Source organism: Drosophila nasuta, chromosome X (assembly GCF_023558535.2).
Source record: "Drosophila nasuta strain 15112-1781.00 chromosome X, ASM2355853v1, whole genome shotgun sequence".
Classification (NCBI taxonomy): Eukaryota; Metazoa; Arthropoda; class Insecta; order Diptera; family Drosophilidae; genus Drosophila; species Drosophila nasuta.
In genome coordinates, this window is record NC_083459.1 from 8044081 (window position 1) to 8058286 (window position 14206).

Genomic DNA, 14206 nt, shown 5'->3' on the forward strand with positions numbered 1-14206 from the left:
TCGATACACGGCATGACATTCAGTTGACATTTCGGTGTATAATTTTAGCATTTCTAACGAATTTATTCCTAATTTTTTTTTTTTTTTTTTTTGCGAATTGCAAGTGTCGACAAGTGTTTATTAAATTATCCGAAGATTGTGTGCGCACATTGTGCTGGCGGCCAAACCCCAAATAATGCAACAACAACAGTTTTGAGCCAACAAACAAATCCAGCAGCTTTTCCGAGTGGAACCAGCAAGCAGCTGCTCGTTGCGAGGGGGTGGCGGAGATCGTATGGGGGGATTGTGCGAGGCCCAGAGACATTGACAACAATTTACACACACACGTACACACGCACAAACAACAACGCGCTTAGTAACATCCGCAACAACAAACTCGGCGAACTCGTTGAACAAATTATGTAAGTAATTATTTATTGTATTTTGTTTTGTGTGTTGACAATAAATGTGTATATTGCCCAATTGTCAAACAGAACGTGGAGCACACACAATTTGGGATGCGGTCGCGTAGCAATTCAGGCGTTCGCCTGGACTACTATCAGCGCATTGTGCATCGCTTGATTTTGGCCCATCAGGAGCCAGTGACCGGCTTGTTTCCCGCCTCCAATGTCAATTCGCACGCCTGGATTCGTGACAATGTCTATTGCATTCTGGCCGTTTGGGGCCTGTCGATGGCTTATAAGAAGATTGCCGATCAAGATGAGGATCGTGCCAAATGCTATGAATTGGAGCAGAGCTGTGTGAAGCTGATGCGTGGCCTGCTCATGGCCATGATGAATCAAAAGGATAAAGTGGAGAAATTCAAAATGACACAAAGTCCATACGATTCATTGCACGCCAAATACTCCAGCAAAAATGGTCTGCCCGTGGTGGCGGACAACGAATGGGGCCATTTGCAAATCGATGCTGTTTCGTTGTATCTGCTGATTTTGGCTCAAATGACCGCTTCGGGTCTGCAGATTGTCTTCTCGTTGGACGAAGTTTCGTTCATACAGAACTTGGTATTCTACATTGAGTCCGCCTACTCCATACCAGATTATGGCATCTGGGAGCGTGGCGATAAGACCAATCATGGTGAGCATAAAAAGGGAGTGAATTGTTCTTCACATAATTACTCTGTTTCCCTCGGTTTTTTCTAGGTGAGCCGGAGCTTAATGCCAGCTCCATTGGCATGGCCAAGGCTGCACTAGAGGCCATGAATGAACTGGATTTGTTTGGCGCACGCGGCGGACCCGCCAGCGTTATACATGTGCTCGCCGATGAGGCGCACAAATGTCAGGCGGTGCTACAATCGATGTTGCCGCGTGAATCCAACAGCAAAGAGCTCGACTCGGGACTGCTATGCGTCATTGGCTTTCCAGCGTTTGCGGTCGACGATGCCCAGCTCATACACAATACCAAAGATGCCATATTGTCGCGTCTGCAAGGCAAATATGGGTGCAAGCGCTTTTTTGCGCGATGGCTATCGCACACCCAAAGAGGATCCATCGCGTCTCTACTATGAACGCTGGGAGCTGCGCATGTTCGAGAACATTGAGTGCGAATGGCCGCTCTTCTATTGCTATCTGATACTGTTCCATGCATTTCAAAATGACAAGCGGTCGGTGCAAGAGTATGCCGATCGTCTGGAGAAGATCATGGTGCGCTCCGAGGATGGTATTCTGCTCGTACCCGAAAGCTATGCGGTGCCCCCCAGGATCTGGTGGGCTTCGAATATCAGAAGCCTGGTTCGCAGGCACGCGAAGTTGTCGGTCGTTGTCCGTTTCTTTGGGGCCAGTCGCTCTTTATTTTGGGCCGTTTGCTGCAAGAGGTGCGTAAAGATTTATTTCGTTTTTATTATTTTTGTATTATAATTTTCCTAATTTTGTAGGGCTTCTTGGCTGTGGGTGAGCTGGATCCATTGAATCGGCGTTTGGGAGCACAAAAGAAACCCGACGTTGTAGTGCAGGTCGTCATCATTGCGGAGGATAACGAAATTCGCGACAAGCTGGCCGAGCATGATCTGCATGTGCAAACCATTGCCGAGGTCGCACCCATTGAAGTGCAGCCGGCTCGTGTGCTTAGTCATTTGTACACGTATCTGGGACGCAATCGCAAGTTGGGACTCAGTGGCCGTAAATCCCGTGATGTTGGCATCTTGAGCACCAGCAAATTGTATTCGCTGAAGGATCGTATCTTTGCCTTTACGCCGCAGGTAAATAATACGGATCGAAGCGCATTGAATCCGCTCCCCTTCCCGCACTTTATCTTTTTTTCTTTATATACCTATCTATCTCTCACTTGTAATGCAAATGTTTCTTCTTTTACGACGATTATGATTGCAATCATTATTAATTTTATACTCGAGCAGAGGGAGAATATTAAGATAATCAGCATTGACATACGTATATTAATTTGTCCGTTTTTCTGGTGTTTTATTTGTAAAAATTCTAAATTTGCCAAGAAACCCAATTTAATTTGTTTTTAAATTGCAATTTAAATGAACATTTAACAAATTAATCCTTTGAGAATCGCAGAGAAGTGCGTCTAAATAATGAATTTTAGAGTTGCTTGATGTATTTTTTAACAAAGTTAAATGTTGTCTTCTTTTGTAGATACAAACTATTTTTCTCTGCAAGCGTATTGAATCTTCGGCATGCCGCAGATAGCTTTTCTTATTTTGTTTTGGTTTTTTTTTTCTTAAACCTCTCTTATTATTTATTGATTATTATTGCTGGATGCATCAGTTTGTCGACTTGTCGCGCTTCTATATCGCCTCCGATAATGAGCTAATGATTGACATCCTTAAAGGCGAGATCAATTTTCTCAAGTCCGCTTGGGATCTGCTGGGGCGACCGTTAGTAACTCTGGTGCTGAAGCGCATCCATTTAGGTCGGTCCACGTTGCATATAGCCAGTTAAATATATGTACATATTTTTTTAAAATTTATACAAACAAATTCGTACATACATATGTTTGATTAATTTACAATTTTCTAGAATTAATTAATTTCCTGTATTGTTTAATTATTTCCTCTCTCTCCTCTCTCTCTGTGTGTGCGTGTGTGTATGGTATTTTTTATTATTATATTGTTTAACTATTATATTTGCAAGGGTTTGCTGTAAATTACTTTTTTTGTTCTTCCTAAGTTACAAAACAAACACACACACACATACATATATACACATATTGACTAGTGTTTAGTTGAATTGATTCTTATTTGGTTTTGTAATTAGTTAAAACTTTAGTTAGTTCTGTGGTTGTGGACGAATACACACACATTTACACTCACTCACACACACACACAAACACACATAATTAGATATATATATATATATATATATACAACCACAGTCAAATCATTATATTATTTAATTTGCAGCCATTTCGTATTTAGTTGCCTTTTAGTTAGTTGATCTCTTTCCTTCATCTAATTCTTTTTCTATAGCATACTTTTCTGTTCCTCTCCCTTTCACACGCACACACCAACAAGCACATGTTTATCTCTTAATTTCCTCTATTTGCTTTGCACTGTCTGTCCTTACACCCCATAAACCGCCCCCATCCCGCCCCTCTCTCAGTAGACAACAAAATTGGCCATAACAAAAGAAAAAGCAACAACAAAAATTTGTTCTCTTTTTGTATAATTCCGTGCTTAACCAACAACAACAACAACGACAACAACAACCAATGAACCTCTGAACAATTTGAACCAAATGAACCACTGAATGATCAAAATGAACCAAATGAACTAAATGTATCAACAACCATCACAACAACAACAAACACAATCTCAACATTCACACACACAGCATATCGATTATGAAGAATACTACACGACACGCGATCCCGATCTGCTCGCAAGCAATTTTACCACAAACTTAGCCTTCTTGACCAACAATTGGCGTCACATGTTGGGCAGGCCGACAATCACATTAATGGCAACGCATTATATGCTAGGTAACTACATATATATCAACTCTACCCCACCCACATGCCAAACAAACAAACAAACCAACCAACAACAAAATCGAAAAGCAAAAACAAAAGCATAATACCCCAATTGGAAAATCACAAAAACAACAACAACAGTACAGTACATGGCATACAAGTGCAGTGCACACGCATACAGACACACTATCAATTCGTTCTGCTAATGTATTTGTGTATATGTGTCTGTGCTTGTATGTGTTGCTGTCTTAACGTGCTTCTGCTTATTTCTGCTATCACTTTCCACTTAACGGGCATTCTTATTCGTCGTTCGTTTGTCATGTGATCAGATTCAATCAATTGAATCTCGTTTTATTGTCGATGCTACGATCGAATGAACTTCTCTCTCTCTCTACTTCTCTCTCACGTTGTCTGCAGCATTTCTAAGGATTCTTCAATTCGTTGTGCGAGTTTTAAAGCTTGCTTGTTTTTCAGTTTTCAATCGACAATTATTTAGTTCCGCCATCTGCTTGGCATTTAAATAATTAAGTTCATTTAGAGCAGCTTTTTCTCGCTACAATTCAAAAGCTTCTTGATAATTTTATACATACATATATATTTAAATCCATTTATGTCAAGGAATGTTACAGAACTTTTTCGATAATTTCTTGATGATTTGCAACATTTAAAGTGCAAAAGCTTTTGTAACTGAATTACAAGCAGATTAATCTGTCAAAATTATAGCTCTTAAAAGCTTTCAGTGTTAATATCGAAGTTTTAAATCAGCTATGTTGATTACGAGAATAATTCTGTCCGTCTGTTAAATTCAATTCCAGAATTCCCCTAAATTATAATCCTTTATAGATCCAGCTGTCCAGGTCAGTTATACAGTTTGGTTTCAGCCTGTTTGGTGATTGATCCGTCGTCTGTTTTAAGTCTCTAACCGCATCCTACGAGTAGTTTCCTAATTGCCTTCGTAGACCCCCCTTTTAATCTCCTCAATTGCACTCTGCTTGGGCTGCACACTAAAAACTTAAACCACACTAAATATCAAATCCAATGAAATAAACCCACAACTGGTGTTGGGCTACAATTTACATATTTACTATATGCTATTGTCCACTCGCAAGTGGCTAATTGTTAAGTGAATCTATTTGCGTATGTCGGTTATTGTTGTAGTTTTTTTTATATTGTGATTAAACCGTAGTTGTAAGTGGCGACAGCTAACAAACATCGCATCATTCTCCACATCCAGCTAATCCATCCATGCACCACAAATCTCCATAAATCATACAGAATTTATCGAACTTCTTCACATTTAAAATGCATTAACATGTTTTCGTTTTCGTTTTCGCGGCTGCCTTTCAACACATATATAGACCAGGATAAGATACCGCTGGCCATGATTCAGACAATGCGGAAACTAAAGTCGGGATATATTAATGGCACCCGGGTTATGCTGGGCAGCCTGAAAGACTTCCTCAACACGTCGGCCATCACGGACTTGAGCTTTTTGGGCAGCACCGAGGATGGTTATCCGGATCGCCTGCATCCCGATGTGCAGACCTATTTGGACGAGCATCTGTTGCGTTCATTTAGCAACCGCAGCACCATGAATCTCCGTGGCGGACAGCTGCGTCCTCGCCATCTCCGGCGTCGCATGTCCTGCAAGGGCGCTATCAAAAAGACGCGCTCTATTAACGTTGACTGTAAGCTATTCATGCAGCTTGTTATTACTTGTCCTTATCTCTCTTCATTTGCTTTCCAGCTGACAATCTGGGCATGGAGGGACCATCGCCATTGACCGAGCGTCGTCTGTCGTCGGTGGTGCCGCCGCCTTGGCTGCAGGCAAACAAGCAAGGACATGTCAGTGTGTTTGCCACAACGCCCGAGGAGGGACCGACATCGCCACCGCAGCTGGGAGGGGAGTTGGGACTCCGGGAGAACATCTGTCCTGTGGATCCGCATCATAGTCGCTCGGCCATCGATCGTCGCAGCGAATTTGTGCGACAACAAGAGAGTTAGTTGCACTTGCAGTTGCAGTTATTATATTGTGCTATATACAGTGATAGCTTGTTGTGAAAGGACAACGAAAGTGTCCGGCTAAGAGAATACTTATTCAAATCTGAGTTTTCACTGTTTATATATACATATTTTTGATTTATTTTTATTGTTTGTAGTGGTTCTCATTTTTGTCAATTTTGTTTGCTTTTCGGTTTCATTTTCGTTTGTCCTTTATACGTAAATCACGTTCTTCAAAAACAACAACAACAACAACACAACCACCTCATCAACAACAAAACAACAAAAATTAAAGTAACAGTGCCAAAAATTCTCATCCAACGCCATCGTGCGGAAACCAATTTTGCCGACACAGAGGTGGAGGAGCTAATTGCCATGCTGCGCGAAACGGAGAGTCTCGAGGAGCAAGGCGACATTCTGCAGTATCTGGTGGACACACAAGGACTCGACTTCAATACGGGTAAGTCATGTACATCAAATGAAAAGCTTCTTATCAGTTTGCAGCGAAAACCGTAGTTAAGCTTATGTATTGAGACCGTTCTTAGTTGCTACACTAAACCACAAACACACATGCCACATCTTTACCAATACACCCGTAAACTATAGATGGATATATATTGTATATATTTTAGTTATAGAAGTTTTCTTATTCAAAACTTTGGCTCGATTTCACAATGAAACAATAAGTGACACATCGTCGGAAGCAAGCTTTAGCAACGCTTAAATCAAACAGCTTTTGTCACGGTGCTTAATCGATAAATCCCATATTTCGTTTGTGCTATAAATTTGAAACGTTGGTTTGTGAAATCGATGCCATTTTGCGTCCTTCTTCTACTCCCTACTTCCCCCCCTCCCTACCATTCAAAGGATGCATCGGGCATATTCGTCTTGAATCAACGTTTAATTGTTTGTTTTGTACTTTGTTCCATTTTGTACACGTGCTTTGTGTTCGTTCTCGTTCCTCTTCGTAATCGCTACCACACAACAGCTGGCCTGGGCCTAAAGCACAAATCCGATGACAATGCGGCTGGTAAGTTTTGATATCTGCGATTCCCAGACTCCATTCTGCTCGAACTGTACTATGTGTGTCTATTGGGCTATTTGTATGATGTTGTTGGTGTTGTATGTACATAAATACTACTTCTCTCCTACTATCTCCCCCCTTTCCCCCTTCCCAATTCCTCTACACAGCATCTATTGGTTATATATCGATTGAATCCCAAGTCCTCTTCTATCTCCCTTTACACTCACTCACTGTTTTATGGTGTTCCTTTTCTACTTGACCTGTTTCCTCATTCCACAAACATTAAACAATACTTTAATACAAACTGTTATACCATGCTTAACTTTTATACGAACTGTTATATCACGCTTAACTCGTATACAAGCTTTTATACCACGCTTAACTCGTATACAAGCCGTTATAATACATCTAACTAGTATACAAACTGTTATATAACGCCTAACTCGCATACAAAGAACTGAGCTACACATTTTTTCAAGGTGTTATATGACGCTTGTTATACTGCTTATACTTATATTTTTATGAACATTATTATTAAACTTCATGCCACACATCTTATTGCTTTAGCTGCATTATTATTTTTTAAATTTTTAATCAATTTTCTAATTTTTCAAATATTTCTTTTATATTTTATTTTCAATGCACCACGCTCACGCACGCACACATACAAAAAACAAAAATGTAACCACACTCACACACACACATTTAATACGCTCGCCATTTTTGCTGCCTCATGCCATCATTAACCTGATTCGATATTTCAAACATCTTCTACCAAAACAACAACAACAAAATAAACGAATCACCAACTAACCAACCAAAAAACAAACAACAACAACAAACCAAATACTATAACAACAACAACTTCAACTAAAATCTAAAACCTAAAACAATAAACTAATGCCACAACAAAAAAAAAAAAGAGCTCGATCAAGCGTTCATGGACGATGTGATGCTCGAACTGTCAACGGCTGGTGCTGGTGGTAGTGGTGGTGTTGGTGGTGGTGATGGTTGTGGTGCTGCAGCTGGTGGTGAGAAGAAGAAGCCGCCAATGTTGCCCGTCAAGGTGCCGACAGTGATCATTGATCCAACGACCACAACCACATCCACAGCGAGCAAAAAGGATCTGGATAATGCCAACGCAACGGCAACGGCAACAACCGGCATCCCAGCTGCACCTGTTGCCCCTGCCTCGCCCGCTGCCCCCGCCGCCGGCTGCAGTACCAACAACAACAGCTTGAATAACAACGATTCTTCTCAATCTGAAGGCATGCTGGAGGAGGGACGCGTCGTCACCGTTAGGGATCTGCTCAAGGGCCTCTACGAGAAGGCGTGCCAACAAAAACTCTGGGGTCTGGTGCGTCACACCGCCGGCATGCTGGGCAAACGTGTCGAGGATCTGGGCAAAGCCGTCACCGATCTGTTGGTCCGTCAAAAGCAGGTCACCGTTGGCATGCCGCCAAACAATGAGCACACAATCACAGCGCCGCTGCCCGAGGGCGAGTTGCGTCAACTCATACACGATGTACGTAAACTCTTTAATTCTTATCTTCTTACCTCTGTCACACTCACTTAATCCCCAATTGATATGCAGGCCTATGGTGACGATGAGAGCACAGCCATGTTGACACAGGAGCTGATGGTGTATCTGGCCATGTTTATACGCACCGAGCCGCAGCTGTTTCACGAGATGTTGCGTCTGCGCGTCGGCTTGATCATTCAGGTGATGGCCAAGGAACTGTCGCGCACGCTCATCTGTGACGGCGAAGCGGCATCGGAGCATCTACTTAATCTATCGCCATTCGAGATGAAGAACCTGCTCTATCACATACTCAGCGGCAAGGAGTTTGCCGTCAGCAGTGGTGAGTTTACTACAGGTTGGCTAAAATACAAAAGATTACAATGAATTGTTCTTTTAGTGGCACGCGGTAATCTGTCCATTGTCAGCTGCAAGTCGAGTCGCGTCAGCAAGAAAAGCCAAATAGGTTTGGGCGATCCAGAGGGCGAGGATGCGCTCATTGCCACCATCGATGATCGCCAGGGTCAATGGCTGCGTCGACGACGACTCGACGGCGCCCTCAATCGTGTGCCACGAGATTTCTATTCGCGCGTCTGGACGGTGCTGGAGAAATGCCAGGGACTGGCCATCGAGGGACGTGTGCTGCAGCAGAGTCTTACACAGGAAATGACGCCGGGCGAATTGAAGTTTGCCCTCGAGGTGGAAACGGCACTCAATCAAATACCACAGCCCGAGTACAGGCAGCTGGTGGTGGAGGCGCTGATGGTGTTAACACTGGTCACCGAGCACAACATGGTGCCCTGCCTGGGGGACGTGATCTATGTGGAGCATCTGGTGCACAAGGCGAATCAATTGTTCTTGGAGGATCAGCGCAAAGTGCAGGGCGATGCAACATTGTGCTGCGCCAAGCTCAAGGATGGCAAAGAGCAGCAACAGGCTGCCTCGGGCATGCTGCTCTGCGGTGGTGCCGCCTACATCTGTCAGCATCTGTACGACAGGTCAGCAAGCACTTCCACATCCATAAAGTAATCCCTCTCTAATATGAACTTACTTCTTGTAGTGCGCCTAGTGGCAGCTATGGCACCATGACTTACATGTCGCGTGCCGTCGCTTTGGTGCTGGACTGTGTGCCCAAGCATGGGGAGAAGGAATGCGCAATCTCCTAAAGTGCGAATGTTACAATGATGCTACACTCGACCTGGAACACATAACAACAACAGCAACAACAAGCAAGGAAACTTAATGCCATGTACTGTTAACACTGACTTGACGGGCTCATCCCAATGTTCGTTTTTGTTTTTTTTCTCTCTCGTTTTTTGGCTATCTCTGTCTAACGCAATCTCTCTCCCACTCTCTCGTCCCATCTCTCTCTAGCTCTATATGTATGTATGTCTTGATCTTTTGCAGAGTTACACATTCTCTCTTGCTCTAGCCCATCGATATAAGTTAAGTCTGAGATTCGAACCTCCAAAAATGCGAACTCTGTGACAAGGCTATATATACTATATGCTTTGTAGACCAACCGCCTATTTAGCCATCTTTTTTTTGTTAAAGTGTTTTTGTTTAGTTTTCTTGAGCGGCTAAAATGGGAAATTCACATTGTGCTCTTCCCAAAACTACCTACGTATATACAAGTATATACACATACTATATAACACATATATCTATATCGATATTGACTATGTATTATCCTAAAATAAAACGCTGCGCGCCAACAAACTGGTTTTATACTCGCAGATTATCCTTGAAACGAAGGGGATTCAACAACGACTTCTTTCAAAATATGTTCTTGACGCAATAAGTTGCAAGTTTTTATTGTGACAACAAATAGTGACAAAGAAATAAATATAAAAAATGTTTGCAATGTTCAACTATTGAGTGTTTTATTGCAATCTTGCGTCTTTTTAATTCAACAAAGCTTAGAACCAAGTTTACTCAGTGCTCAAAAAAATTAATTTTAAAAAGCACAAGTTAAATAAAAACAAGTGTTTTTTTTGTTTAGTTTTGTTAAGCATAAATATCATTCTTTTATTTTTTTCTGTTGTTTTCCCATCATTTTTTGCATTTCGCACATATAATGTTTACAAAAATTGTATTCATTTACAAGTTGCTTGTGTTTTGTGGATTTTTGACACATTTTCTAAATGCGTTGTTTTTTTTTGTTCTCTTTAGTGTTTTTAAGCTGAGCTTGCGCAACAATGAGTTTACGAATTTCTTTGATTTTAACAAAAATAGTTTTTGAAATGGTCACTAACAAATTTTGAAGAATGCAAGTTAGGCTGTGTGTGTGTGTGTGCATCTTGCGTGTAGGTTGTTCGTGTGTATATGTGTGTGTGTGTAGTTATAAGTTTAAGACAGATCATAAAATTAGCGATGATGTTAAACGAGAGTTGTGTGTGTAAGGTTTTTAATAAAAAAAATCCTAGACAAAAAAAATACTTAAGATGAATCGATGTTTAACAATAGCCCCTATCGGGAACACGACGACGCGGCGCACACTTGATAATATCATCGACACGCAGAATCATTTCGGCTGCCTCCGATGCAGACATTAGCACCTGACGCTTCACAGCAAACGATTCAGTGATGCCCAGTTCGCGCACATCGGCAACCTTGCCCTTCTCCATATCGAAACCCAACTGATGCTTGCCCTGAGCATGTCCAGCGCGCAGTTCAGAGACCAGTTGTGCCGAATCGAAACCAGCATTATCAGCAATAGCCGTAGGCAGTGACAACAGAGCACCTGCGCCAAGAAAAAAGGATTAGTAAATCAACTCATACAATTGTAAATTATTCTATTTCGACTTACGTGCAAAGGCCTCAATGGCAATGGCTTCCTTGCCAGGAGTCTCGGCGGCCTTTTTGAACACAGCATTGGCCATCAGAGCCTCGGAGCAGCCGCCACCATAAATGATGCGTGACTCCTTGACCGTGGCAGCCAACACACAGAGGGCATCGTGCAGCGAACGATCCGCTTCATCAAGAATCTGTTGCGTGGCACCGCGAATGACAATGGTGCAGGCTTCGCCCAATTTGACACCGCTGAAACGCAACAGCGTATCCTCGCCAATCATCACCTGTTCGATGAGCTTGCATTCGCCCAGCTTGACCAGAGCGGGATTCTCGAAAGTGGAGACAATTTCGCCACCAGTGCAATAGGCCAAACGTTCGATACCATCGAAATCAGCATGCTCAATGGACATCACCTGGGCATCGGCGAACAACTGCTCTGGGTAATTGTAGATAAGCTGGCGATTGATGAAGACATTGCAATTGTGCGACAAGATCTTGTCGACCTTCTCCTTCATCTTTTCCTTTTCAGCCATCTCCAGATCGGCAATCTTGGCCAAAGAATCGACCTTGATGCGGCTGCCAAATACTTTGATTTTGTCCGTGTCCATAGGTGTGTTGGCAATAAGGATCTTTGCATTTTCAATCTAATAATATTAAACAAAAAAAAAAAAGGATTAGTAAATAAAAAAATGAATGAAAACCAGTTTATTGCGAACAAACACAAACTGATGTCAGCGTGTGAGTCACGTGCTCTCGTTGCAACAACAGATGGTCGCTTAAACACGCTTTTCTTTTAGCAGCTGGCGATGGCCACCATATGAAACTCGTCAAAATGGCTGTGATATGAATTTCGGGCAAAGCACACATAAGTCACAGTCATTTCGACGCGTTCATATGGAGCAACAACAATTAGAATACACACAGATTATTCATGATTAATACTTTTTGGGTTTGCTACTCACGCGCTGTGGCTGATGGACACCTGGCTTCTTGTCCAGCAGAAAGCCTTCGTCGAGGAACGAATCACCCAATGTGCCGCCGGACTTCTTGATAATCTGTATGGACTTGAGTTCGCCGGAACCCTTCAGACGCAACACAGCATCCACAGCCAGATTGGCGAAGAAATCCTTGTGCTGGTGCAGAATCTTCGATGACAATGTGGTGCGTGCAATGTTCAGCAAGTCGTTCTTGAACTTCTCACTGTTCGTCGAGTTGTCCTGAGCCGCCTGTGTCAGGGCATCGAGGGCCACTTGGGTAGCCAAACGCCAGCCGGTGACAATGATCTGTGGATGCAGTTTTTGTTCCACCAGCTTTTCGGCTTCACGCAACAATTCAGATGCCAAGACCGTCACGGATGTGGTGCCATCGCCAACCTCCTCATCTTGGACACGCGACATATCGACCAGAATCTTTGCAGCTGGATTATCAACACCAACGGCACGCAATATGGTTGCACCATCGTTGGTGACCTCCACCTGGCCAGCATTACGACCGGTGGCAACCAAGATTTTGTCCATACCCTTGGGTCCCAGTGTGCTCTTCACCAGATCACCGATGGCAATTGCACCAATGAATGATGACAAACGCGCCATTTCGGCTTTCTCCTCTTGCGCCTCATGCTTGAGAACGCGCACGGGATTTAGTGACATCTCCTAAAAACCAACAAAACATTTATTTCATTTGTTTATATTCAGTTGCATTGCATATATATATATATAATGCAGTGTGTTTGTGTGTATTTAGTTCCGAGTGGCCATACGATTCGGACATAACCCCCAAATAGTGCGTGATTCATCGGCGAGCGCAGTACACACACACATACACACGCCCTGCTGCAGCATGCTGCATTTGTGAAAAAACACACAGATTCCTAGTGAAAAATGTGCTTCCTCATGTGGTTGCAACAATTGCTGCAAAACGCCAAGACAAGTCATGCCACTATTAACATAATGGAAATTTCTCGAAGCATTGCGACCTCCTCACGTGTGTGTGTGTAGGCTTGTCATCATCGTACACATATTAACTTGAGGTCTGCTGCTGCTTCTTCTTGCTTTGGCCGTCTGCTTCGCAGTGCGTGCGGCTTTTTCAGCCGTGGACGACACCCGGCAAATGAAAACGCAATATTTTATGAAATGATCAATGAAAACGCAAATATTTCACTGCACTCGCGACAAGTATGCTGTAAACTTATAATATTGTTTGCTTAATTCAAGTAAATTTACCATTTTCAACGCTTATTAACAACTTTTTTTGATCACAGAATTAGAGAATACCCCACACGGCTCGACAAAGCGACAAAGAAAATGGCGATAGAATAACTACAGATCAGTGTGACCTCAGATATAATGTAACAAAAGTACTATTTATCGGCTTCAATTATACCGTTTGCACGATACTATCCTCACATAGCTGTTGTTTTCTTGTTTTGCCAATTCACTGACGCCTATCTAGAATGTTCTTTTTAGTCATTCAAAAGTACTCTTCAAATTGATCACATTATAATTGATCACGAACAATTTAGAAATAAAAGTAAAAACAAAAATCGCGTTCTGAATTGGTATCGTACGAAATAAAGTTGATATTACCGATATACCAAAAAAATAACCTATGCTATAAGTGGTCACACTGTTGCTATGATTTCGATAAGTCAATATTTCACGTTTGGCGGATTTTTTAAAATTTAAATAATAATTTATCATTCTATATCTATTTTAGTGTAATTAATTATTGTGCGCATATAAGTATATTTAATATATATTAATATTAATAAATAATAACTTAATACATTCATTAGCTTTGTTTACTTTTTTGATAACTTAAAGTTTGCTTGCTACCAAATTTTAAATTGGCGCCCAAACATTTCGTTTTTTGTAGCCGCATGTTTGAGAGAACTTTCGATAGATGGCGCCATTCAGCAAGCAAGTGACTTGTTGTATTTC

At 42.1% G+C, this 14206-nt stretch overlaps 2 protein-coding genes across 2 annotated transcripts; one reads left to right on the forward strand and one right to left on the reverse strand.

Annotated features, from left to right (window-relative positions):
• The first annotated feature begins 95 nt into the window (after positions 1-95).
• LOC132795844 (probable phosphorylase b kinase regulatory subunit alpha) lies at positions 96-10345 on the forward strand. The gene is given in 15 exon segments (XM_060806753.1): positions 96-401; positions 474-1074; positions 1140-1447; positions 1449-1688; positions 1691-1810; positions 1871-2194; positions 2727-2871; positions 5289-5618; positions 5678-5929; positions 6233-6391; positions 6920-6961; positions 7879-8480; positions 8550-8817; positions 8875-9472; positions 9535-10345. Coding segments are annotated over 14 exon segments (4071 nt in total). The 5' UTR covers positions 96-401; positions 474-497; the 3' UTR covers positions 9641-10345.
• A 228-nt stretch (positions 10346-10573) lies between these two features.
• LOC132795848 (T-complex protein 1 subunit beta) lies at positions 10574-13598 on the reverse strand. Its single transcript, XM_060806756.1, has 4 exons — positions 13490-13598; positions 12230-12919; positions 11284-11911; positions 10574-11217 (listed from the first exon to the last, which is right to left on the reverse strand). The coding sequence occupies exons 1-4, from the start codon at positions 13490-13492 to the stop codon at positions 10931-10933; spliced, it is 1608 nt and encodes a 535-aa protein (XP_060662739.1). The 5' UTR covers positions 13493-13598; the 3' UTR covers positions 10574-10930.
• Between the last annotated feature and the right edge of the window lie 608 nt (positions 13599-14206).

Excerpts from the sequence above, each read along its gene's own strand:
- LOC132795848 (XM_060806756.1), bottom strand. Across the intron at positions 11,912-12,229 it reads GTGTCCATCAGCCACAGCGC|ATTGAAAATGCAAAGATCCT; the intron begins GTGAGTAGCAAA and ends TAATATTATTAG. Across the intron at positions 11,218-11,283 it reads TGCCATTGAGGCCTTTGCAC|GTGCTCTGTTGTCACTGCCT; the intron begins GTAAGTCGAAAT and ends TTCTTGGCGCAG.